The sequence below is a fragment of the Hemiscyllium ocellatum genome, chromosome 17, assembly GCF_020745735.1.
Source record: "Hemiscyllium ocellatum isolate sHemOce1 chromosome 17, sHemOce1.pat.X.cur, whole genome shotgun sequence".
NCBI classification, from domain to species: domain Eukaryota; kingdom Metazoa; phylum Chordata; class Chondrichthyes; order Orectolobiformes; family Hemiscylliidae; genus Hemiscyllium; species Hemiscyllium ocellatum.
This window is the reverse complement of record NC_083417.1, coordinates 71,820,102-71,847,898: the sequence shown is the minus strand read 5'-3', so window position 1 is coordinate 71,847,898 and position 27,797 is coordinate 71,820,102. Positions and strand designations below refer to the sequence as shown.

The 27,797-nt window shown below is 43.3% G+C and overlaps 1 protein-coding gene across 1 annotated transcript in view; it reads left to right on the top strand.

Annotated features, from left to right (window-relative positions):
• The first annotated feature begins 484 nt into the window (after positions 1–484).
• Positions 485–27,797, top strand: part of slc38a8a (solute carrier family 38 member 8a) — a 44,999-nt gene continuing 17,686 nt past the window's right edge. Inside the window, exons 1-5 of the mRNA XM_060837521.1 lie at positions 485–676; positions 19,732–19,930; positions 23,106–23,262; positions 23,997–24,098; positions 26,534–26,591. Of these exons, the coding sequence (XP_060693504.1) occupies positions 485–676; positions 19,732–19,930; positions 23,106–23,262; positions 23,997–24,098; positions 26,534–26,591 (708 nt within the window). The remainder of the gene's footprint in view (positions 677–19,731; positions 19,931–23,105; positions 23,263–23,996; positions 24,099–26,533; positions 26,592–27,797) is intronic.

Sequence of the window (27,797 nt, the reverse complement as noted above, 5' to 3'; positions counted from 1 at the left end):
CCCCCCGCCTCAAGTTCTGGAATGCTCCTCATTCTTCAAAACTAGAGCTAAGAAAGTGAATTGAAAGTGACAGAACTGGGTGGTGGTTATCCCCACCAATGATGCACACAAATCTGATTAATGTTTCGGCTAATTTGAAGCTGAAGAATTGAGCATCAATCTTCAAGGCAATGGGCGATGTAGTGATAGTTCCAATCTCTGCTCCTGCGCCAGGTCAGTCTCGGCTAATGTGATCCCATTACGGCTATGAGGACATGGTAGCTCCTCCAACAAGCTCTGATTGGTGGCAAAGAAACATTGCAGGTAATTCATTGGCCAGAGGACTGCCAATCCCTGCTTTCAAAGACTGAAGAGCTTCCTATAGGTCAAGAGGCATGTCAGATCCCAGCAAGGACTGGGCCACAGGGTGAATCAATTCATGGGTAAAGAAAGCAAACAGTGAGAAGATTCAGTAAACTCTGGAATAGTGCGGCAACAGGTACAGATGGATGAGTTGGCTCGAGAGAGTATCAATCTACTGGCCAAGCCAAGTTCACTGAACACAGAGAGGTCAGGTCTGTCATCCTGTGGAGCGGTATTCATCCTGTTAAAATCAGCCCTTGGTGCTGGACTCCTCAACTTCCCCTGGGCTTTTGGCAAAGCAGGAGGGATCCACACAGCTGTCACCGTGGAGATGGTAAGTCTGAGCTCCACTTGGTGCTTGTTCTTAATTAATGCCAAAAGTCGCAGTTTCAGCTGTCTTCTTTGGTGTCAATTCTTTGCAGAGGTAAATTTCTGCTGGGGAACAAAGTCAACTCAAGTTTCAATCACTGCTGCGTTATATTATTCCCAGGACAGGGACAGCACAAGGTTAGATGCAGACTAAAGCTTCCTCTACAATGTCCCCATTAAATGCTCTCAGGGCAAGGCAGCACAGGGCTAACAGCAGATTAAAAATCCCACTAAATTGTCTCCCATCAAATGCTCCCAGAACAGGGACAGCACAGGGTTACTTATCGAGAAAAGATCTTTCCATTCATTTAAACTGAGAGTAAAGCTCCCTTTACAATGTCCCTATAAAACACTCCTGAGACATTGCAACATGGTGTCACTTACAGGGTAAAGCTCTCTCTACCCTTCTCCATCAAACACTCCTAGGAAAGGGACAGCACAGGATTAGGCAGAGAGAAAAACATTTAAACTGAGAGTAAAGCTCCTTCTACACTGTCCCGATCAAACACTTCCAAAACGGGTACTCCGTGAGGTTAGAAAAAGAGTAAAGCTCTCTCTACTCTTTCATGTTGAAGGTAAACCCTAAGTAGAGTTTCCTTGACACTGTCTCCATCAAATACTCCTGGGGCAAGTACAATACAGGGCGAGAAATAAATTAAATCTCCCCCTATTCTTTCAAACTGCAAGTACAGATTCCTCTACACTGTCATCATCAGATACTCCCAGGACAGGAACAGCACAGTGTTAGATGCATAATAGCATTCACTCAGCACTGTCTCTGTTAAATACTGAGGGACATATACAACATGGGGTGAAATATAGAATAAAGCTCCATCTACACTGTCCCCCAACAAGCACTGAGGACAGGTACCGCACGGCGTTAAATATAGAATAACGCTCCATCTACACTGTCCCTCATCAGACACTGAGGACAGATACAGCATGGGGTTAAATATAGAATAAAGCACCATCTACACTGTCCCCCAACAAGCACTGAGGACAGTACCGCACGGCATTAAATATAGAATAAAGCTCCATCTACACTGTCCCTCATCAGACACTGAGGATAGGTACCGCACGGCATTAAATATAGAATAACGCTCCATCTACACTGTCCCTCATCAGACACTGAAGACAGATACAGCATGGGGTTAAATATAGAATAAAGCTCCATCTACACTGTCCCTCATCAGACACTGAGGACAGGTACCGCACGGCGTTAAATATAGAATAAAGCTCCATCTACATTGTCCCTCATCAGACACTGAGGACAGATACAGCATGGGGTTAAATATAGAATAAAGCTCCATCTACACTGTCCCTCATCAGACACTGTGAGGACAGGTACAGCATGGGGTTAAATACAGAATAGAGCTCCATCTACACTGTCCCTCATCAGACACTGAGGATAGGTACAGCATGGGGTTAAATATAGAATAGAGCTCCATCTGCGCGGTCCCGATCAGACCACGTGTGGAAGTTCCCCTCCCTTTATAGAAAGGCTATAATGTTTATTTTTAATTTTTTTTTAAACTTATACAATGAATAACCATAAGATCATGTAACTTCTGATTTCTTTATTTCTCTATTTTGTATCTAAGGTTTGTACGTATGACGGTGCCATGTGGGGCAACATTATAAACTTTTCACTGTACTCCTGTATTTTGTACTCGGGCACACGTGACAATAATCTTAATTCTTGTTCTTCTCCTTATCTCATATGGTTCCAGGAGGCGATCCAGCCATCCTTACCTCACCCAGTTTATATCTGACTCCAGTCCCACAAATGCAGTTGATCCTTGATGGCTACAGAGTGGCCCAGTAGGCCACTCCTTCAAGGCAACTGATGTTGGGAAATAAATGTCAAGGTGGTCATCTCCCAGGATGATTGGAAAAGGTAAGTCAGCTGAAGAAGCCATCACAGATAAGATTGAACTTAAGCAGGATACAGAGTTCATGGTTCTGATGAGTCTAAGGTTGAATTAATCAACACAGACTGTCTTTCGACTCGGGTCACTGGCCTGTTGTCAGCTGTCAGACACAGAAGCCAGGTCTGTGGCCAAGAGATGGAGCATAGCAACATTTCAAACCTCTGCTTGATGGCTGGTGGAATGGAGTTAATGTGGCATTACTGGATGGAGACTGAGGAAGCAGATGCAAGGGTACAACGAACAGTACCAGGTTCAGGCTACACGTGACTGCAGTGTGGCACAGTTACTTGCTGACTCTGCCTCTCTTACAGGATCTATCCATTCACTGTCAGGAGGTGTCCATGGGATGGGGAGGCACAGTAAACTATTCACCATGCCCTAAGCAATGATTCTCCGTCTCTTTGCCGGCTAACCATTTGTAAATGTAAAAACAAATGTGCCTGGAGGTTCTCACTCCTCCCCTGGAACCATGGTGAAAGCATTGAAAAGATACAACACACTTTCACTGTAAAGAGGCAATGACACTGCAGCAAACACTGATGACAGAGCCACTGTTAGGTGAGCACTTCCAGTCAGCCCAATCATTATCTCAACTCACACTGTTCCTGCTCTGGAAGTGTATGATGGGGACAGTGTAGAAGGAGACTTAATCAGTGTAGAGGGACCTTTATTTTCAGTTTAAAAATGTAAGATGATCTGTGCTCTGTGTCTAACCCCACATTGTCCATCTCCCGGGAATGTTTGATGGGGACAGTGTGGGTGGTTCATTAATGAATATGTAAACCCAGGTTGAGTGTGTGCAGGGAATTTGAAAAGGGCTAGTGGAGAGTAATTTTTATTGTACATTGAACTCTGTGTTGTACCTGTCCTGTGGGTGTTTGATGGTGACAGTGTAGAAGGAGAGTTAATTTGTGTCATTTACAAGGCCCAAGTCAGGAGTGTGATGGAATACTCTCTACCTGCCTGGATGGGTGCAGCTCCAACAACACTCAAGATACTTGACACCATCCAGGACAAAGCAGCCTGCTTGATTGGCATCATACCCACGAACATCCACCTGCTCTTCACCGATGCTCGGTAACAGCAGTGTGTACTATCTACAAGATGCACTGCGGAAATTCACCAAAGATCCTTAGACAGAACTTTCCAAACCCACGACCACTTCCATTTAGAAAAATAAGGCCAGTAGATAACTGGGAACAGCATAATCTGTTTCCTCACCCTGCAACTTAACATTCTGACTTGGAATTACATTGTCATTCCTTCATTGTTCTGGAATTTCTTCCCCAAGGACATTTTGGGTCTAACTATGGAATATGGACTGTAGTGGTTAAGGCAGCAACTCACCACCACCTTCTCAAGGGCAACTAGGGACGGACAATAAATTTTGGCCTAGCCAGTGATACCCATGAGTAAATAATCAAATAAAGCTTTCACCTCATTTAATCAGTTCACAGTCTTCACCTCTTGGCCATCATCCTGAGTGTTCAAGTTCGCTAAACTTGCCAGCCTCTTTTACTGCAAATCCAACAGTTGACTCAATCCTGCAGTCATGTTGTCCCTTTGTCACAGGATCTTTTTGTTTAAATCACAAGGAATGACCTTCAGCAGTTACGAGCAAGGAACAACAGTAGGCCATTTAGCTCTTCAGGCCTGTGCTGCTGTTCAATTAGACCATGACTATCTTATTTTAGGTTAAAGCAATGCCTGCAGATGCTGGAAACCAGATTCTGGATTAGTGGTGCTGGAAAAGCACAGCAATTCAGGTAGCATCCGAGGAGCAGTAAAATCGATGTTTCGGGCAAAAGCCCTTCATTTTGGAGGAAAGCTTCTTCAAAGCAGGCATCCTGTCCTGATCTTATTTAGCCTCAACTCTATATTCTTGGCAGTCTTTCTTATATAATTGATACCTTTGAGCATCTCTGCCTTACCTTTTATGAATTGAGAGACTCTCCGTTCTTTAAGACCATTCTTACCATGATCTGAAATCCCCACCTGTTTCAAAAAGATCACCATCATCCCGGTGCCAAAGAAAACTTACGCAATATGCCTCAGTGACTACCACGTGCGGTAATGACCTTCGTAACTATGAAGTGCTTCGAGAGGTTAGAGACACCATCTCCCTGGTCCTACACTCATCCCTGGAACATCTGGTTAATAAAGGTATCTACATCAGGCTCCTACTTACTGACTACAGCTCCAGCTGAAACACTATAACTTCAACTAAACTAATTTCCAAATTCTGAGAGCTAGGTCTCTGCTCTGCTCCCCTGCAACTGGATCCTCAATTTCCTGACCCACAGACTGCAATCAGTGAGTGTAGGCAACAACATCTCCTCCACAATAATGCTCAACACTAGCACCCTGCAAGGATGCATACTCAGCCCTTTATTAAACTCTCTGTACACTGATGACTGTGGCCAAATTTTGGCCTGACTCCATTTACAAGTTTGTTGATGACACTATTGTCGTAGGCCAGATCTTAAACAATGATGAAACAGAATACAGGAAAGAGATAGATTGCTTGGTGCCGTGGCTAAAAGATAACAATCTCTCCCTCTATATTAGCAAAACAAAAGAGCAGGTCATTGACTTTGGAAAGCAAGATGGAGGACACCTTCCCTGTCTACATTAATTATGCTGAGGAGGAGATAATCAACAGTGTCAAGTACCTAGGAGTGACGATCGCCAACAATCTGTCCTGGTTCACCCATGTTGATGCTACAGTCAGGAAAACACTACAATGCCTCTTCTTTAGGAGGCTAAGGAAATTTGGCATGTCCATAAAGGTTGTTAGCAATTTTTTTTAATAGAATAGGAAGAGTTTAGAATAATATGTGCCAAATGCTAACAAATGGGACAAGATTTATTTAGGACATCAGGCCAACATGGGCAAGTTGGACTGAAGGGTCTCTTTCCATGTTATAAATCTTTATGACTATATGTGCCATAGGCAGCAGACTATCCAGATGCATCCTGGCTTGGTGCGGCAACTGCTCTGCCGTGGACTGTAAGAAACTACAGAGAAATGTGAACATAGCCCAATCATCACGCAAGCCAACCTTCCATCCATTGACTCCATCTGTCTTCTCACTGCCTCATCATCACAGACCCCTCCCACCCCAGTTATAATTTCTTCTAACCTCCTCCATCGGGCAGAAGATACAAAAGCTTAAACGCACACAACCACAGTTTCAAGAACAGCTTCTTCCCCACTGTTATTAAAGTCTGAATGGACCTCTCAAATTTTCAATTTAATGTTGATCTCCCTCTTTGTGCACCTTCCCTGTAGTTGTAACATTGTATTCCTCGCTCTGTTCTATTATGCTAAAGCACCTTGTACGCTATGATCTGTCTCTACTGCACGCAAAACAAAACTTTTCACCGTACCTACATACATGTGACAATAACAAATCAAATCAAATTAAATCAGATCCTCTTTTTTATAATCTATTAAATCTCTTGTGATAAATTCTGTCTATTTTATGCAAAGTTTCAGTGTCTCGAATCTTCTGGATAATCTCAGTTTTGATAAAAGCTCATCTCACAGAGCTCTGAGAATGTCATGCAATCAAATACGCAACAAGGATGGAATTAGTCGTGACACCTTCCAGAACAAACAGACTATACCTCACAATGCAGCAGGCAATTTGAGATTTTTCCCTTAGACTAATTGATAGGGTCAATATTCTCCCACGTAATGTCTCTGTGTGGGCCACGCACAGTTGTCAACTTGCAATTTATTGATCAGCTCAAGTGTGACCCTACATTTCATCGATTGAGTCCTTTCACTGGATTCATGTCTTTAGCTGTAGTAATGATGGCTGTAGTATTAATGTCTTCATATGTGTCCTGGAGATCAGGAATTCACCATCACCATGCATAGAATATCACAGTAGTTGCACACACATGCAGCTCAGAGGAAATATTACTTACAACCAGTGCAATTTCTTCACATTCATCACTATTTTCATGTTCTTCTTCAGGCGTCTCTTTGTCGTATGTCAATTATGTCTATGTCTTTTTTGTGGACAATTCATCAAATAATAATTTGATACACCTATTGACTGTTCCTTCAGGAATTTCCTTGAAATTGTTTGCCTATTACTATTGGTCCAGTCTTATCTTCTGCAGTCATTGCCAGATCTAAAAATCCATCTGCTTGCTCTTTCTCTTTACAAAAGAAATTCTGCCGTCCTTACCTTGTCTGATTGACATGTGACCACAGACCCACAGCAATATGGTTGATTCTTCACTGTCCTCTGAAATGGCCTGCAGGTCTATTCAGTTATATCTGACTGCTACTAAACACTCAAGACAGACTTTGAACTTTTAACTTTATTCCTTCATTTGTCTGGTTGATGTGAAGAACAACTTTTAATGTTAACTATCACCTTATTTATTTACTTATTTCACTTATTCTATGAAAGTCAGTAATTCTTAATCTTTTTAGCTTTGTGCCTTCTATTTTATTGCTCCGTTTTGTAACCGTTTTGCGCCATATGTGGTAACATTATACACTTTTCACTGTACTCCTGTAACTTGGGACAGCACAGTGGCTCAGTGGTTAGCACTGCTGCCCCACAACACCAGGGACCCAGTTTTGATTCCACCCCCAGGTGACTGTCAGTGTGGCGTTGGCACATTCTGCCCGTGTCTGCGTGGGTTTCTTCTGGGTGCTCCTGTTTCCTCCTGCAGTCCAAAAATGTGCAGGCTAGGTGGATTGCCCATGGGAAATGCAGAGTTACTGGGTAGGGGGTGTGTGGAATGCCCTTCGGAAGGTTGATGTGGGCACGATGGGCTGAATGGCCTGCTTCCACACTGTAGGAATGCTATGATTGTGTACTTGAGTAAACATGATAGTAAAATCTAAATCTTGAAAGAATGAAACTGGACAATACCACTTTGTATCAATCTGGTCAGTGGCTATAGTGTTGGGTGCAGCTCTGGAATCTACGCTGTGTGAAGGACAGTATTGCATAGGGGAGTGCAGGTCACAATTCTCAGCATTGAAATCATTATCACTGGAAAACCAGCTCTGCCGTGCGAGACATGCCCTTGTATTGCTAAAACAAACACTCCACTTGGAACTTGGTTGAGGCTGGCGTCTTCCCAGAGATTAGCGGAGGCAGTGAAGAGGTCCGATGTGGCTATTGATACACTGGAGTCTTAGATCTGTGATTAACATGGACAAGGTTCATTCAGAAAGAACACAAACCTCCAAACAACACATCTCTCTAGTCATCTAAGCACTAAATGTTCCATATTGGACAAACTCTACAAACTGGATACCCGGCTACTGAATCAGAACTCAAGCAAGCTTAAGGGACAGCCTAACAAGGGGAAGACCTGTATCTGTGTCTGTGCTCATTTGTATGCATCTGTATCTATATATGTATGTGTGTGTGTCTGCTTTCACTTATGTATCTGTGTGTCTGCATCTGGGAATCTCTACGCAGGTACTTTTTGAATACACATATGCGATTATTTTCTGTACCTGGAATGACTCTTCAGACGTCAGGAATATCTCAGCAAAGACTTAAATGTCCCCAAATTCTCATTTGTTAGATCAGTGCGCCAAGATAACTGAACTTTAAACCTGGAAATTCAAGAACTTTTATCACAGGATGATTTTAGAGATTCAAGGTTGACAGGCATGTATCCTTCCCCTTTAAATGAGAGCTGTTTAATTTGATTAAATGAGAGGTTTTCTGTCCATTGGTAGCACTCTACAGAATGGGAACCTGCAGGTTTCTAACATGGTACAATACTGCCCCCTACCGTCCACACGCAGCCTGTTACTCACCTGCTCCCAGTTCAGTCGTGGTGCCATGGCAACCAATTCACTTCTTGTTTTGTCTATTTGCTTCACCATCTAGGGTACTCCAACTCTTTCCCTCATTTAGGGAGATGCTTCTGTTTTACACATGCCATCTCTATCATTGATTATTTGCTGCGTTCCTTTGCAATGCACCAAACACAGGATCCGGGAACAGCATCCTGTCATCCCTCACTGGGCTGGTTCCTTCTTGAAACATTTTGGAAACTCGGACACTCCCTTTCCCTTTACTTTGGTTTTTCTTTTATTTGGGACTCCTGAAGTCTCCTACAAATCACTTTAAGCCCTTAAGAGGGTGTTGTTGACCATTGAATCCTATTGGATTGGTCCATGATTACGCTTGGCAAAGCACTGTAGTGTTGGCTGTTGTATAACGTCAGGACAACTGACCCTCAAACACACAACAAGATTTATATCCAGACAAACCCATCGGCCATGTTATGAACGTATCTTCCATTATCGAAACTCGGGACCCGTGAACTTCATGGCATCAATGCGGACTTCACCAGTTTCCTCATTTCCCCTTCCCCCACTTTACCCCAGTTCCAACCTTGTAGCTCAGCACTGTCCTCATGATCTGTCCCATCTGTCAATCTTCCTCCCCACCTATCCGCTCCACCCTCCTATCCAACCTACCACCTTCACCCCCACCTCCATCCACTCTCAGCTGCCTTCACGCCAGCTCAACCCCCTCCTATTTATGTCTCCACTCCGGAGGGTCCCAGCTTCATTCCTGATGAAGGGCTTTTGCCCGAAACGTTGACTTTCCTCTTCCTCGGAAGCTGCCTGACCAGCTGTGCTTTTCCAGCACCACTCTGATCTTGACTATCTTCCATTTTCAAGTCGCAAGCTGAACATGGTGGGGTCGGGGGGTGGGGGGGGGGAGGAGTGTGGTCAAGACACTACCCACTGTGCCACAAGACCATGCCCCCTGCAATATTTTGACACTCAACTTTATGCAATTTGCTTCAGTCTTTGAACAATTCCTGTGTACCATCCTCTGCAGGACTTGTATTTTTTTTCCCCTTGATCAATGTGTTATCACCGCTCCTCTTGTTTGCTCCATCTGTATTCCCCCTCTGAGGGCATTGGAGCCTGGAATGCTTTATTCTTGTTTACTTCTTGCCAGCTCTCCACACAGCCATGATTCCAAAATCCCAAGTGGAAACTTATACTTGCAACTTGTGCACTGTGCTTTAAGCACTACAGTCACAAACAGCTCACCCGCACTGTACATAGAAATATAGAAAATAAGAGCGGTAGTAGGAAGCCAAATGGCCCTTTGAGCCTACTCAGTCCCTTGTTCCCATTTTTGCCCCCTACTCTTAGATCCTGTTAGCCATAAGAATTATATGTAACTCCTTCCTGAAAAAAGTCAATGTTTTGACTTCACTGCTTTCTGTGGTAGTGAATTCCCCAGGCTCACCGCACTCTGGGTGAAGATATTTCTCATTTCAGTCCTAAATGGCTTACTGCGGATATATAGATTGCAATCCTTGGTTCTGGACTCCCTGGTTATCAGGGCCATCCTTCCTGTCTTTACCCAGTCTAATCTTTGTAGAATTTTAGAAGTTTCTATAAAGCACTCTGCCTCCCACCCCCACCAATTCTACTAAACTCCAGTGAATGGGGTCCAAACTAAACCAGTCTCACTAGGGACGTAATGGCCTCATGGTGTAATCACTGCACTATTAATCCAGAGATCCAGGTAATGTTTAGGGCACACAGGTTTGAAGCTGGCCCTGGTAGATGGCATAAATTGAATTCAATAAACATCTAGAATTAAGAGGCTAATGATAGCCACAAAACAATTGTCAATTGTTGGGAAAAGCTCTTCTGGTTCACTTTTGTCCTGTCAGAAGGAAATCTGCCAACCATACCTGCTCTGCCCTACACATGACTAAAGACCCACAGCCATGTGATTGGCACTTAACTGCTCTCTAAAGAGATTGGAGATGGGCAATAAATGCTGGCCTAGCCAGTGGTGCCCACATCCCATGTATGAATTTTTTAAAAATGGTCTATCTTTTTACATCGGTGTGTGTAATTATACATATATAAAAGTTTGCCTTTACATTTACTTATTTCTTGGTTTGCTGTCACACAATTCTTTGTTTCTTTGACAAGGTAAAGGAGAGGATGTTTCCTCTGATGGCAGAATCTAGGACCAGGAGCCACTGTTTAAAATTCAGGGGGTCAGCCGCTGAAACTAGAAATGAGGTGATATTTCTTTTCTCTCAGACAGTTATGAGACTTTGGACCCTCCTTCCTGAGCAGGTGTGGGAAGCAGAGTGCTTGACTATTTTTAAGGCAGAGTTAGAAAGATTCTTGTTAAACAAAGGGATGAAAGGAGATAGCCTAGACCCTAACTTTTATCTTATTAAAAACAAGTGTTAGGTGCTGTCGTCCAAGCGTAATTTGATTGGTCACATTACTCAGCTTTAAGTGTAAGATTTTATTCTTACTCCCCAGTTCAAATACAAATAAAAGAAAGAAAAATTGGTATAACTTTAACTCCATTGTAAAACTGAACAGAATAATAAATTATTTAACACCTAAACAACAATTATTCTGATATAGTGACATCCCATAAACACCCCCTTGGCAAAGGCAAATTCAGTAAAATAGATTGTCTCACATGCAATGTTTCTCCAGTCGAGGAGAAAAGACCAACAGAAAATTTGAACAGAGAAAGAGAGAGGGAGAGAGAGAGCCTAATCATTTTTGCTGAGCAGGGAAAGATGGATGGCAGCTTCCACAGCCAATTTCAAAAGTCCCAACAACTGAAAGCTAAACTGAAAACATGGTTCTGTGGGAACATGACTGCACCCATTCATGCTGCTTCTATTGTTCTAACTTTAAATAGAAGTCCAGGCCCTCACGAGCTGACTATTTTATTAGATTGGAAGAGACAGCTTAGCATCCCTGCCTCAACATCTCTTCATTTAAAAAAGGACAAAATATACCTCTAAAAGCCATAGTATTGTCACACTGCAGATGTGAAGTTTGAGGGATCTTATTGAATAGTGGAGCAGATCAATGGACTGAATGGCCGACTCTTCCTTCTTTATATTTTGCCGTTTGCTCCTCTTTGCCTCCTCCCTGTTCTTCTATCTAGATACCTCTCAAACCCTCAGATTAGTTCAAATTTTCCCCGCGGCACCAATGTTTTTGCCCTGTAAGGATGTGAACCCCGGTCAGGTAGGTGCAGCCAGTATAACGATATCCCCTGCACTCCGCCCCCATGCCTGAACATTGCCCAAGGAAATGTGAAACCCTCTCTCCTGCATTGCCTCTCCAGCCAATTCATTATCACCACATTATCAATTTTAAACCCTTCCAGTGATTCAACTTCCTCCTCACTCAAACAGTAATGCAGTGTCATACTGATAGATGCAAAATATTCAGTTAATACTTCAGCCATGCCTTTTCCCTTAATATAGCGATCTCTTGTGGTCCCTATGTTGAGACTGTTGAATTCTCTGCCACAGAAAGCAGTCAAGTCCAAAACATTGAATGCTTTCAAGAAGGAGTCAGACATTGTCCTAAGGGCTAACATGATCAAAGGAGTGAAAGCAGGAACATGAGACTGAGTTGGATGATCAAACCATGATCCTATTGAATGGTGGAGCAGGTTTGATGGGCCGAATGACCTATTCCTGCCGCTATCTTCTACACTGCCAGAACAATTCCCACAGTTTGTGTCCAATAATTAGCTGTTGTACACAAAGGGTCATAGGCATGTCTCTCTGTGAGACAATAATTGATGTGAGAACAATTAATCAAGGAGCAACACTCCACAGGCATGGGGCAGGACTGCTGAAAAATACCTGCGTCTGGGACTGGGATTGAGCCTGTGCAGTTTGGGAGGTAGCAAATAGACCCAGCTGCTTAAAAGAGAAAGGAGAGAGAGAAAATAAAGATCTACAAACACATTAGCTTGATGCCAATAGTCTGCAAAATGCTATTGTTAAAATGTATTCATGGGATTTGAACATTGCTGGCTGGGCAAGCAATTATTGCCCATCCCTAATTGTTCTTGAGAAGGACATGGTGAGCTACGTGCCTGAAATATTGTGACTCGAATCTATTATTAAGGGCATGTTAACAGGACACTTAGAAAATCATTTTATGATTAACTTCATCAATTGCGATTTATGACAGGGAAATGCAGCTTGACAAATGTGTTCATGGGTTTTTAGGATGCAATCAGTGGGATGAATAAGTGTGCTTCTATTTTCAAAAGGTCTTTGATGAGGTGTCACACAAGGAGTAATTATATAAAATTAAGGCCCACAGGTTTGCAATGATATATTAGCACAGATTGAGGATTTGCAGAGAGAAGGAAGCAGAGGGCATGAACAAATGAGGCATTCTCAGGTTGGCAGGCTACAACAAGTAGGACGCAGCTACAAACAGCACAGGACCTCATCAATTTATAATTTATATTGTTGACCCTCACAAGAAGATTGAGTGTAATGCATCTAACTGTTTCCGGTACAAAGTCAGGAGGCTCCAAAGGGATTTGGACATGACATGAGAGAGCAAGAACATGACAGTCAGGATACAATGAAGATATTCGTGTTGGTAGAGAATAAAAAAATGTATTGAGTTCAGGAGTTGAGAGGTCATGTTGCGGCTGTATAGGACATTGGTTAGACCACTTTTGGAATATTGTGTGCAATTCTGGTCTCCATTCTATCGGAAGGATGTTGTGAAACTTGAAAGGGTTCAGAAAAGATTTACAAGGATGTTGCCAAGGTTGAAGGATTCGAGCTATAGTGAGAGGCTGATTAGGCTGGGGCTGTTTTCCCTGGAGCATCGGAGGCTGAGGGGTGACCTTATAGAGGTTTATAAAATCATGAGGGGCATGGATAGGGTAAATAGACAAGGTCTTATTCCTGGGGTGGGGGAGTCCAGAACTATAGGGCAGAGGTTTAGGGTGAGAGGGGAAAGGTATAAAAGGGACCAAAGGGACAGAGGAAATGGCGGAGGCTGGTGTAATTACAACATTTAAATGGCCTCAGCATGGTATATGAATAGGAAGGGTTTGGAGGGATATGGGCCAAATGCTGGCAAATGGGACTAAATTAATTTAGGATATCTGGTCAGCATGGACGAGTTGGACTGAAGGATCTGTTTCCATGTTGTACATCTCTATGACTCTCTGACTCTATTTACTAAATGTTAGGAGACTGGGGAGCGTTTGGATTCAGACTAACTGGAACGTTCTTTTACACGATTCACAGAAAGTTAACGTATAGACACTACAGCAACTTTGCAGGCAAATGGCATACTAGATTTTAGTAACTTCTGCATACAAAGGATGCTTGAAGTTGGAACTCTCTTCCACAAATGCCACTTGATGTGAGGTTAATTGTTAATGTTAAGTCTGAGGTAATCTTTTTGCTAAGCAAAGGAATTAAGGGATATGGGCTGAAGGCAGGTATATGGAGTTAGGTCACAGACCAATCATGATTTCACTGAATTGTGGAACAGGCTTGAGGGACTGAATGGCATACTCCTGTTCCTGTGTAAGTTACTGATGATTGACATTTAACTGCCAGGCTTTGTTTACATTTTAAACCAACCAGGTTGACACTGATTGCTCAAAGCAATACCTTGACAAATGATCTGGAAAATGGCTGCCAACTATTTTGTTGAGTTGAAACAGGTGCAAAAGAAAAGAACAAAGGAGTAAACTCCATTTATACTGAGCTTTGGTAAGGCCATCAACAATACAATGTGCAGATTTGATCACCTTATCTAAAGGACAATATACCTGCCATGGAGAGAGTTTACTAGATTAGATTACAGTGATGAGTGGATTGTCCTTTGTGGAGAGATTGAGGAGGTAAATTTTCTATTTCTTGAAGTCTGGAAGATGAAACATGTAAAATTCTAAAACAGTTTAGCCTGGTCAATGATCAGAAATGCATCTTCTGGCTAAAGAGTCATTTGAGTCATGAAGATGTACAGCACGGAAACAGACCCTTCGGTCCAACTTGTCCATGCCGACCAGATATCCCAACCTACTCTAGTCCCACCTGCCAGCACCCGGCCCACATCCCTCCACATCCTTCCTATTCATGTGGTGGTATATTGGTAAAGAAGCCAGGCTGATGTTTATGGGAACATGGGTTTGAATACCAGGATGGCAGATAGTGAAAAACTGATTTGAGTTTTTAAAAAAATTCTATAATTTAAACTCTCTGAAACTGCGCTGACTTTCTGGCAGCCAATTCTTGTTGAGGCATTGCACTAAGCATTTCTGAAAGATCCTGGGGAAGATTTTTATAGAAGTCAATTCCTCTATGATTGACAATCTTACAATTGAACAATCTTCCTGCTTGCACAGATGGACCTTTGTATTCTTGCAGATTGATTCTTTGCTCCCACAGAGACTGAAAGAGTTCAATTAGCTCCGTGACGAAGCAGTGAACTTTAGTCTATGAGATCGCAGCTAGGATAACATCAGTTCCTGCAATTTGGCCACGTGACGGGAGTTTTGTTGTATTTTTGATTTCTAACAGCATGACTGGCTCATCAAGAAATCTGTTCCTTTATGATGAATGAAAAGTGATTGAGGATGTGGTTAAAATGCTCTGGCCATTTTCCTACAATTTGGGCTTTTTCTCTAAGCGTTTCAGCCAATCAGCACTAAAAATTACTGGTCAACCTTTCAACTTGGATAGGTTTCAGAGAATCACTGTTTCCCGTGTTTCTAGTTTATATAGTTCTACTGTTCTTCTTTCTGATTCGGCCATGCATTGATGATGACCAGTTACTGTGGGAACCCTGTAGAGACAATGTCGTCTTTCCGGATTACCTTATTAACTTTATCAAAATGATCCTGATGCCTACTACAGGAATCTAATTTAATAGAACATATTGTTTTATTGGTTTTAATGAGGCAGTCTTAACTGAAACACAACAAGCAATGTTGCAGATTTATTTTTAACAATAAAAAGTAAGTTTACTGCATGAAAGAAGTGAAGATAAGAGAGACTAAACCAAAGATTCATATGTAACCTATGTTTAAAGATTTCAAAACACACATGGTAAAAATGCATTCCTTCTAACCCCAACAAGCTCCCATTACAGTACTCAAACATCAGAAAGAATTCCCTTCTCTGCCACTCATTGGTTCTGACTAAGCTGTGGCTTCAATTCCCGATTGTGAGAGTCTGATGTTTTCCTTGATTTGTCACATATCCCAGCTTAACTCTCTCCAATTCAAATAATTCAGTATTAATTGAATACTTTAGGTCTGCTAGGAGAAAGTGAGGACTGCAGATGCTGGAGATCGGAGCTGAAAATGTGTTGCTGGAAAAGCGCAGCAGGTCAGGCAGCATCCAAGGAGCAGGAGAGTCGACGTTTTGGGCATGAGCCCCTCTTCAGGAAGGCTTCTCCTCATTTCTGAAGAAGGGCTCATGCCCGAAATGTCGATTCTCCTGCTCCTTGGATGCTGCCTGACCTGTTGTGCTTTTCCAGCAATACATTTTCAGCTCTACTTTAGGTCTGGAACTTATAAACTCAACTCTTTATACTGTGGTAACCTATTTTTAACAACTCGAAACTATCTTGATCTCTTTCTCAGGAACAACTCCTTTACAAATCCAGCTTCCACTCAGAACCCTGCAGAATTGTCCATACTTAAACTAAATAAAAACTCTACCCACTACAGATGTTTCCCTGGCCCTAAAAAGCAAAGCCTATAATCTTCTACTTGAAACTGTAATGTATGACTTTGTTAATTGGTAAATGCTCCCATTACTCTCCAGGAAGTCATTCTCTCTCATTGTTTTAACATAAATCGCCGTGGCTACAGAAATACTTCCACATAAGAATCTTAAACACAAGAATTGTAATCTCAGAATAATTGGTTGCCAGTTGGGACTGACTGAGAGGAGGGAAAATTTCTTCATTCAAAGAGTTGGGCATCTTTGGAAACCTCTAACTAGAGTGATGTGGATGATTGATTGCAGAGAATATTCACGGTAGAGATTGCTTGGCATTTTTTTGGGAGGGGCTTATTAAGTAATGAAGGCATTTCGAAATCAGTGGAATTGAGGGGTAAGGTCAGGTTCAAAGGGCTGGTAGATTCAATCCACCTCCAATTTCTAATACTTGTGTGTTAAATTCTCATTGGTCAGACAGAATTGTAGAATTTCTACAATGTGGAAAGAGGCCATTCAGCCCATTGAGTCTTTACCAACTCTCTGAAGAGCATCCCATCCAGATGCAACCCCTCCCCACCCTGTCTCCATAACACTACATTGCCATAACTAACCCACCAAGCCTGCACGTTCCTGGACACTTGATAATAGACTCATTCTCCATGCCTGATGTCAGACTCACTGGTCTATAATTCCCTATTTCTCTCTACCTCCCTTTTTAAATAGTGGGTTGATACTAGTTACCCTCCAATCCATTCAAATCCAGAGAATCTCGGAAGATGACCCACCAAGCATTTACTATTTCTAGTGCCACATCCTTAGGTACGCAGGGATGTAGATTTATCAGTCTTTAATCCCATTGATTTCTCCAACACAGAGACATTTCACAGGAGGCATGGTAACTCAGTAGTTAGCACTGCGGCCTCACAGCTTCAGGGACCCAGGATTGAATTCTAGCCTTAAGCAACTGTCCATGTAGAGTTTGCACATTCTCCCAACATCTGTGTGGGCGTCTGCCAGGCACTCCGGTTTCCTCGCACCATCCAAACGTGTGCAGACTAGGTGGTTTAATCATGCTAAGACCTTGTTCATGGGGTAAATCATCATTTATGCAGGCCGAGAGAAGCCTGCTGAATAGTTAGCAAATGGACTGTGATTAGTAGAGGTGTTGCCACAGTGAATGGATCAGTTAATGATGATTGACAGTTAACTACAAGCGACAGCCATTCCCCAGATCATTTATCAAGGCAACGTTTTGAGCAATCAGTCAACCTATCTGATGTAAAATGCAAACAAAGCTTGGCAGTTAGGTGTCAATCATCATCAACTTACACTGTGACAAAGAAGCATAGGAATAGGAGTTCATTTCCTCAAGCCTGTTCCATCATTCAATGACATCATGATTGATCTGTGGCCTTACTCCATTTTCCTGCCTTTGGCCGCTTTCCCTTAATTCTTTGTTTGGCAAAAGTTATCTACCTCAGACTTAAAATTAACAACTGACCTCACATCAACTGCCATTTGTGGAATAGACTTCCAAACCTCAACTATCCTTTGTAGTAGAAATGTTTCCTAACATGTCTCCTGGATGGTCTGACCCTAATCCTCAGACTATGCCCTCTAGTTCTGGAACCCGCAACCAGTGGAAATAATTTATCTTTATCTATCCTATCTTTTCCTGTTTGTATCTTAATCAAAGTCAGATTACCCCTTAACCTTATAAATTCTAGGGAAAACCTAATTGTATCATCTCTCCTCATAACTTAACCCCAAAAGTCCAGTTTTCATTCAGGTAAGCCTATGTTCCTCTCCGTCCAAGGCTAATATATCTTTTCTAAGGTGTGCTCCAAACGAGGACTGTTGAATAAGCGTGTGCACTGGGCAAATAGTTTCTGTGCTCAAGCTGCCTCAAATGTCAATGGCTGAAAATGTGTTGCTGGAAAAGCGCAGCAGGTCAGTCAGCATCCAAGGAACAGGAGAATCAACATTTCGGGCATAAGCCCTTCTTCAGGAATGAGGAAAGTGCATCCAGCAGGCTAAGATAAAAAGTAGGGGGGAGGGACTTGGGGGAGGGGCATTGGAAATGCGATAGGTGGAAGGAGGTCAAGGTGAGGGTGATAGGCCAGAGTGGGGGTGGGGGCGGAGAGGTCAGGAAGAAGCTTGCAGGTTAGGAAGGCGGTGCTGAGTTCGAGGGATTTGACTGAGAAAAGGTGGGGGGAAGGGAAATGAGGAAATTGGAGAAATCTAGGTTCATCGCTTGTGGTGGTAGGGTTCCCAGGCGGAAGATGAAGCGCTCTTCCTCCAGCCGTCGTGTTGCAATGGTCTGGCGATGGAGGAGTCCAAGGACCTGCATGTCCTTGGTGGAGTGGGAGGTGGAGTTGAAGTGATGAGCCACGGGGCGGTTGGGTTGGTTGGTCAGGGTGTCCCAAAAGTGTTCCCTGAAACGTTCCGCAAGAATGCGGTCTGTCTCCCCAATATAGAGGAGGCCACATCGGGTGCAGCGGATGCAGTAAATAATGTGTGTGGAGGTGCAGGTGAATTTGTGACGGATATGGAAGGACAAATGTCAATGGGACAGTGAATTGGTTTTAGCTGATGGTTGTGGGGCGAATTGATGAGCTCTCTTTTAAATCTTTTACATACAGGCCCCTGTTTAAACCTCTCACCTGAACAGCTCTGCAGACAGTGCAGGACTTACTGAGTAATGCACTGAATGCGGCCCAGATTATTCATCCTCTCATCTTTGCAGTAGGACCTCAAGCCAGGTTCGCATGAGTTGAGATTGTAATTGAGTCATCTCTGAGCACTAGAAGCTGTTGCGCAGAGTCATAGAGTTTCAATCTCTCTGGTATATTACAATGGGGACCAAGGAGAGAATCAGCTGAAATTGATTCTCTGTCCCATTGACAACTATGGGAGCTTGAGAGCAGAAAATATTTGCCCGTTGCCCACATTAATTGAAAATTTCAGAGATGACACAAGATGGCTCATGCAAGACTTTTTTTTCAAATTAATTCATGAGAGGTGGAATATCGTCCATCCCTGATTGCCCTTTACTGTGAGTCTGGAGTTACATAAAGACCACACCAAGTAAAGATGACAGATTTCCTTCTCTAAAGAGGATTAGTGAACCAGGTGAGTTTTTGCAACAATGGCTACAGTTAAGTGAGTTTTTTTTAATCCAGGTGTTATTGAATTCAAATTTTGCACCACTTAGCATTAGGGATTTCTCCTAATGTCCCCAAATCATTAGGCCGGCTTCTACATTACTATTCCAAGGACCTTGCCACTATTCCACAGCCATTCCGTAGATGGGGAATCAATTGTGAGATTGTGAGTCTTTCCATAAGGTGAGACTTTGTTCCCTTCATTGTGTTGGATTTAATTGGTTGCCACTGGAGCTCTGCGGAGGGAAAGTTTTAATCCTCCACACAAAACATTCCTCACACATCAGAAAGCCCAAACACAATCTGCCTCTGTTTTCACTCCCTCAGTGATGTTTGCTTCATTGGGTCATGTGATTCTGAAGTGTATTTGTGAGTTAACAATTTCCAGGCCTCTCTCTTTCCAGGTATCTCTCATCTTCCTCATCAGCGGCCTGGTGATCCTTGGTTACTGTTCTTCAATCAGCCAGCAGTCCACCTACCAGGGGGTGGTGAAGGAGATCTGTGGGCCCACCGTTGGGAGACTGTGCGAGATCTGCTTCGTCTTTAATGTTTTTATGATCTCAATCGCATTTCTCGTCGTCGTTGAGGATCAGCTGAGCAAATGTGGGTGTGACCGGAAACTGGAGCCCATTTTCCACTGTCTTCATGGGGTCTGCAATGGGAGGAGTAGCGAGGTTGCAGAGGAAATTCACCATAATGTTGTCCAGGCTGGAGCAATGCAGCTATGAAGAGAGGCTGGGCCTGTTTGCCTTAGAGGATTTAAGGCTGAGTGGAGGGGGTGGGCGGGGGGAACCTAATGGAGATCTACAAAATTATGAGGGACATAGTTAAGGTAGATAGAGAGGAACTTTACCCCTTGGCAATGAAGGATAAAAATAGGGGCTATAGATTTAAGGTAAAGACGGGAGATTTACAGAGGATTTAAGGATGATTTTTAACCCACAGATTGATGGACCTCATTGATTACAAGAGTCCTAGAGGTTGGAATCCTCACAAAGTTGACGAAATATTTACAATAGATGAACACTTGAAGCTCCAGGCCAAGTGTTGGAGAATGGGATCAGAATGAATAGATACTTAATACAACCCAATAGAACTGCAGTTACTGTAATTCAGAAATATAACAGAAATTTCTGGAAAAGCTCAGCAGGTCTGGCAGAGTTAATGTTTCAGGTCGAGTGTTCCTTCCTCAGAACTCAGAATAGACACTTGATGACCAGCATTGTGCACGATGGGCCAAAGAGCCTTTTTCCATGTTGTTAGAATTCTCTGAATACAAATGATCGCCTTCAACTATTTGCCCCACTTGGCAGTAATTCAACTTTTAGCTCACAGCCATCCTTACTCTTTCTGTGGGTACATTGGAAAAGAAAATGCCCATGTGGTGCAGCCAAAACACAGGAGGAGGCCATTCAACCCCTTTAGACCAGTGCTATCATTCAGTTCAATCATGGCTCCTCTGCCCAGTTCCTTGCCTTTTGGCCCATTTAACAAAATTGACAAACCAAAAAAAGTGTTCATCTTGGTCTCGGCAGCTCCAGTTTTAAACCAGACCTTTGAGGGGCTGGTTTCCAAATTTTCAATACTTGGAGCAAGTAAATCAGCTTTCCAAATTCTCTACCAGAAGACCTGGCTCTAATTTCAAGCCTGTGTCCTTATATTCAATCTCACTACATCGCAAGCTTCCCCTGCCAAAGCCAGAATAAATGATTAGCTCAATTTTCACTCCTGGAACAGGAAGAACGTGTTCCCAACTCATCCCCAGGATAAATGGGGTGGCTTGGTGGAACAATGGCTAGGTGATTAGAACTGCTGCCTCACAGCGCCAGGGACCTGGGTTCAACTCCGGCCTTGGGAGGGGCTGTGTGGAGTTTGCACATACTCCCCGTGTCTGCGTGGTTTTCCTCTGGGTGGTCCCATTTTCTCGGACTGTCCACTATTGTGCAGCATGTGTGGATTGGCCATTGTTAAATTGCTCATAGTGTCTAGGGATGTGCAGATTACGTGAACTAGCTGTGGGAAAATGTAGATTTACAGGGATCTGTTAGAGGGGTGAATCTTTCTGGGATGTTCTGTGTGGACTTGATGGGCTGAATGGCCTGCTTCCACACTATAGGGATTCTAGAAACAGGCACTCTTTAGGTTTTCACAGGGTGCCACCCTTGGTTGGTATGGCAGCAGTTCCCTTTTTAACTAAAGACAAAGGGCTCCTCTGTAGACCAGAAAGCCAATCAGAGGTGGTTGGTGACATAGTGGTCATATCAGTGGGCTAGCAATTTAGAGCCCAGGCTAATATTTGGGGGAACATGGTGGATTCAATTAAAATCTGGGAATAAAAAAGCAAGCCTAATGATAATCAGTTGTCATTTAAAAACCTACCTGCTTCACTAATGCTCTGTCTGGCCTATATGTGACTTTAAACCCACAGTCTCGACTCTTAACAGATCAACTTTCAACTCACCCTCTGGTAATAAGTACTGGTTCAGCCACTGACAGCCACATCTTGTGAATTAAGAAATTAAAGTCCACCAGGAGAGGCTGCAATGAAGCTAAGAGATGCATCAGGATGGCATCTCCCCAGTGTTTTACTGAAAAGTGAGATTCAGCAGTCAGGGGACCTGGCCAGCAGATATAGTTGGAATCGATTTCCAGGCCAGCTGTCAATGGGTGCCCACCTCTAGGTGCCTAAACAGACTCAGTCAATGTAGAAGAATGGATGCCAACTGGAGATTTCCAGTCACTTCTGTGACAATACTTTAAGCGATGTGTTCTGCTCTGTTTCTCTGGCAGAGGGGTCTTGTCACAGTGGCGCCGAAACATCTCCTTCAGACAGGCAGTTGGTAAACAGCTTTGAATTCTCCCTCAGAGTTTGCTTTTAAAAGTAAGAGAAAAGAATCATGTGTATGTGAAGTCAGGCTCAGACACTTTAGTTTTACTTTCAATTACTTGGAAATTTTTGCTGGATGTTAGAGCTGGGAACTTGAGTTTTCTGCTGCTGGAGCGAAGTCTTAGATAGGCTTCCTCTTAAACATCAAAAGGGGCAGATTGATTCTTTCGATGTTACTTTTTAACTGGACTGGGGGGAGAGAGAGAGAGAGAGAGAGAGAGAGAGAGAATGTGAGAATCATAACTGTGTGGCTGAACTGTCTTTGTCAAGGGTGTGTTTATGGGATGCTGCCTATACTGGAATAGTTGATGATTACTGGTTAAATAACACGTTACCTTGTTAAGTATTTCAATAGGGTTAAAGTTATGCCAATCCTTCTTTTCATTGTATTTTAATGATGTTGCAAGAATAAAGTGTGTTTTGATTAAAGCTTAGCAATGGACCAATCAAATCATATCTGGGCAACGGTGCCTTACATTTGCCTTAAAAAAATAAGTTAGAATCTAGGCTATCTCCTTACTTACTTTGGGGGTCTGGTCTGGTCTGGTCTGGTCCCTAAAACCTCTTTCCATTAGGTATAGTTGCACCCTTTCATTGGGACCTAATTGGTTCAGAGAAATCACAAATCACATTCTTCTAGCCTGTCTTCATTACTTCGGCCTGAAGGCCCAGTTTTGTGTTACCGGATTTATCCCCCATTGATGCTTCTCGTGGATTCCTGAGTGAGCTCCAATCCTTCCCTGCAGATGACAGTCAGAGTAGGATTTGCTTCTTATCTCTCTCTTTCCCTCCCATGTACAGGAATGTGTGAGAGAGCTCTGCCATGCGTGGTGTAGTTTGATACTGGACGGTGCCACTTGCTGCTGATTAGCCCGTTGTGTTGTGTTTCAGTGTGTGACTCAATGGCGAATAATGAAACCATGGCAGATGGTGCGGACCCACCCCGGCCTTGGTACACGGACCATCGACTGGGACTGTCCGGCGTTTGCCTCTTTGTCATCCTGCCATTATCAATCCCGGAGGAGCTCAGCTTTCAGAAGTACAGCAGGTATGGCTACCCTGTTGGGCAGTGCTGCATTGGTGCCAAGATGGAGTTGTAGTTGGATTTGGGGGCTGGCTGCCAAATCGATGGTAGGGGCTGCAAGTCTTAAATCAGAACAAGAGGAGATGGGTGCTGTCTGAACATTCTTCAGGTGGATGGCACGATGGCCTAGCACATACCCATTCCTGCACTGCATCACCAGCCAGTGGGGTCAGTGGATGCCCTTGTGTTTGCTAGGGGCCAGAAGACAAGGAGCTAGTGCCAGTATCACACAGTGTGGATCATGCAGGAACTGTCCATTTTTATCGACCCCAATCGGGCTAGGTGGCGGTGGGGGTGGGGGGGGCGGGTGGAGGTGCAGGTCACCCTGACCTTATGCACAGTCCCTCAGCCCCTCAGGCTCCTAGCATTTGCAACAAGCCTGTCCAAATGTCAATGGTGGGGCCACTAAAATGGTCAAATATCTCATGGCAAAGGATTGAGGAGAGCTAATCAGAGGCACATATAAGTATGTGGATGTATGTGTGTGTACAGCAGTCCCTAACTTACTAATGGCTGACTTACAAATGCTCATCCATACAAATGTGATCCCGTACAGGGGTGTAATTTTAAAGATCTATTTATAACTTATGTATAAATTGACTTGTGAATGTGTGTGTGTGTGTCTGTCTGTCTGTTTGTGTCTGTGTGTGTCTCAGCGTTGATTGGAGCTTTCCTCATGTATCCGTTCCCTTCCTCAGTATCCTGGGAACCTTGGCAGCTACATATCTCACAGTTATGGTGGTGGTGAAATTCTACCTGATGACAGATTCCAAATTCATCCCAGAACAGCACAGCTCCAGGTACAGTCCCTGTGGATTTGTCTATTACAGCTGAGGAACACAATGTAACATGGTCACATCTGCGATCACAGCTCACTCCAGCAGCTCAATGCATGGAGCACTGAACTTTAATAACGCAACAAGGACATCACTGAATTATAAAACCTCAGCACATTCAGAATCAATTCAAATTATTTTCATGGGGTTTTGTTGACCAGTTTGATACAGCATTTGGATAACATTTATTATATATGTATTTATATCAACATCAATTCATCCTCGGTGACTAAAGTATGTACCTGCTATTAGGCTTTCGAAAGCAGTAGATTGTCAGATAATGATAACACAGTGTTAGATGTCAGCCATCAAATCACACATACAAGGTACTGAGTAAGGTCAATCTTCTCCACTATTCCGTTTGAAATGGCCCCTTCAAATGTTAATTTCAGCTCTTAATGGCCTTGACTCTACAATCCTGAATACCTTTGACAAAAAGAGATTCGTGTATAAAGTTGCACTCTAGGCTAATATTTAGGGCATCACGTTGACTCAGTGGTTAGCACTGCTGCCTCACAGCACCAAGGACCCCAGGTTCGATTTCGTCCTTGGGCCACTGTCTGTGTGGAGTTTCCAAGTGTCTGTGTGGCTTTCCTCTGGGTGTTCTGGTTTCCTTCCACAGTCCAAAAATGTGCAGATTAGGTGGATAAGGTGAAGAGCGTGGGTCTGGGTGAATGCTGTTTGGAGGGGCAGTACAGATTCGATGGGCTAAAAGGCCTGCTTCCACACTATAGGGATTCTATGATTCATATCTGACAGTTGAGATCATTCTTTGCTCCATTAAACAGACACACGGGCTGTTCTCTGGCAGTGTCTGTCCAGTTGGGTAAGAAAGGAGAAACAATACAGATATGAATGTCTAAAAGGAGGATTGATGAAGGGATAATGGGGTGAATGTGAAACGGAAAGGAAGAATGACAGAGTGAAGGAGGAATAGTGCAGTGAGAGGGAGAATAAGAGAACACAACAGGAATAATGGTGCAAGTGGAAGAGAAGGAGGTATGACATGGATTGCTGGAATACCTCCAACAAACTTGCTTCCCTCCTTCATTTCTCCAGGCAGAACTGACCCAGCATTCCCACTCTCGAGTTAACTCAAGTTCTTCCACTCTCTATGAATCTTTTCTGCGCCCTCTAACCTGCCTCATTACTTCAACTCAGACTGAATAAGGCGTTAAGCAAGTTTATCGTAGCTTCTTCACTGCATCCTTGATTCATAAGAGTGAAAGAGAGATTGGATGGCAAAGAGCACCCTCTGCAAGAAGTTAAAAATAACACACCAGGTTACTGTCCAACAGGTTTATTTGGAAGCACTTACTTTCAGAGCGCTGCTCCTTTATCAGGTGGCTCTGCAACAAGGAGGGGAACTTGGATCCAGAACATTTCAGGGAAACTATATTCTTGTTGGTCAGCTGAAGATTCAGTGATCTCTTTGATTTTCCTTTTGGCCATGAACTGAATTGTGAATATTTCTAATATAAATCAGTATCTCACATTTCTAAGTGAAATATCATGTTGTTTGCTGAGGGAACATTGGAAAAATACAGTCTGATTTGTATGCCTCTGCTGAACCTTGCAGTTTCTATCCTTAAACACCAACAAAGGGGATATGGATGTAGGTTTGCTTGCTGAGCTGGGAGGTTCATTTCCAGACACTTTGTCAAGCTGCTAGGTAACATCTTCAGTGGGCCTCCAGGCAAAGCGCTGTTTATGAGTCTGCTTTCTATTTATATGTTTGGGCTTCTTTGGGTTGGTGATGTCATTTCCTGTGGTGATACATCCCAATAAAGGGATGCATCTTGTCTCTACAGTTTAAAAACGTTAGGTCATTGTGTTAGACCTTTTAAAATAAGTGGCCTCCATGATGTGGTTTATTCTGGGAAATTTTGCTGGTTCCTGGTTTTCTATAATTGGCCTGTTTAGTGAGATTAGCCGAATGGATGTTTTTGTAACACAATCTCCTATCTCAGAAATGACAGCGTACCCACTGAATCAATGTCAGGACCCGTTTGGCAATGCACTACCTCCAGGCACCAGCTTTGACAATCACAGAATCCACACCAGACAGTGCCTGTTTAAAAAACAAGGTGCAAAAACAAAAGCAACAGGCAGGAATGGATTTGTCAAAGAATCAAACTGTGGAGTGGGTCTATTGATGGTTGGTAGGTCCTGATGTTAAATGGCAGTTTGCAATTTGAGTAACTGTGCTGCATAAGGCAGCAGACATCCATCCCACATTATAGGAAGTATGAGATTTCTGTGGAGAGTAGTATCATCAAGAATTGTCAAGATATTTCCTGGCCTGGAAGGTATTGGATAGATTGAGGTCCTTGGAAAACTGGGGTTGTGGTTCCTGCTGGACAGTCATGTTAAACATCATTTTGTTTCTCCATCCTCAGTGTTCCTTCGTGGACAGCCATTTTCACAGTCATGCCAACAATTTGCTTTGGATTCCAGGTAAGACAGCTGTGCTTGAGGGTGGCTGAAGGGTGCAAGGGGAAGTGATAGCCTAGTGGTATTGTCACTTAGTTGTTAATCCAAAGACCCAGGTAATGTTCGGGGGGGCCTGGGTTCAAATCCTGCTATGGCTGATGATGGAATTTGAATTCAATAAAAATCTAGAATTAAGAGTCAAATGATGACAATGAATCCATTGTCAATTGTCAGGAAGTCACCCATCTGGTTTGCTGTGGGTCTGGAGTCACGTACTTTCCTTCCCTAAAGGACATCAGCAATGTGGTTGACTCTTAACTGCCCTCTGGGCAATTTGGGAAGGACAATGAATGCTGGCCTAACCAGTGACTCGCATGTTCTGTAAATGAGTGATTAAGAAAGAAGTTAGTAGTTAATCTATCTCTTAATCTCCAGTCAGATTTGCCTCAGTTGGACTCCATGTTCTCTACCTTCCACAATAATATCCAGTCCATTTCTAGGATGAGCATCTCTTGTGTCCAGGTCAGACATGATAAGAGCAGTAACGTGGAAACCAATTCCATTCTCCGTGCCTTGCAACAGCCCAGGAATGAAAGAATCCTTCTCACTTTCAGTGATAATTCTCAGTCCTTATAGCCCTGCAAGCTGTGTCAATGCAAGTGAATATCTCCATACTACTTCAGTGTTACAAGAGTTTCTAAATCAACATCCTCTGGTTGAAAACAATTTATCCTCAACTTACCTCTGAGCCTTCGATCTCTTACTTAAAATCTATGCCCTTTGTCCATCCATCCTATCTATGACTCTCACAATCTCAAATCCTATCAGGTCCCTTCTCAACCTTCATTGATCCAAGGAAAGCAACCCCAGCCTATCCAAATCTTTCCTGATATCTCCAACCTTCCTGTCCACGCAGTACCTTGCTGCATCTCCTCTGGATCCCATCGAGTTCCATCACATCCTTATATGAAAGAAAGAACTGCAGACTGTACCATGAGGAGGTGGTGAGGACTGCAGATGCTGGAGAATCAGAGCCAACAAAGTGTGATGCTGGAGAAAGCACAGCAGGTCAGACAGCCTGTTCTGATGAAAGGTTATGTGCGAAAGGTCGTCTGTCTTGCTCCTCAGGTGCTGTCTGACCTGCTGTGCTTTCTCTCACACTTTATCGAGATTGAACCTGGAGAGTACTGGACCTTCAGAACAAGGGTCAGAAGAAGGATCACTGGACTC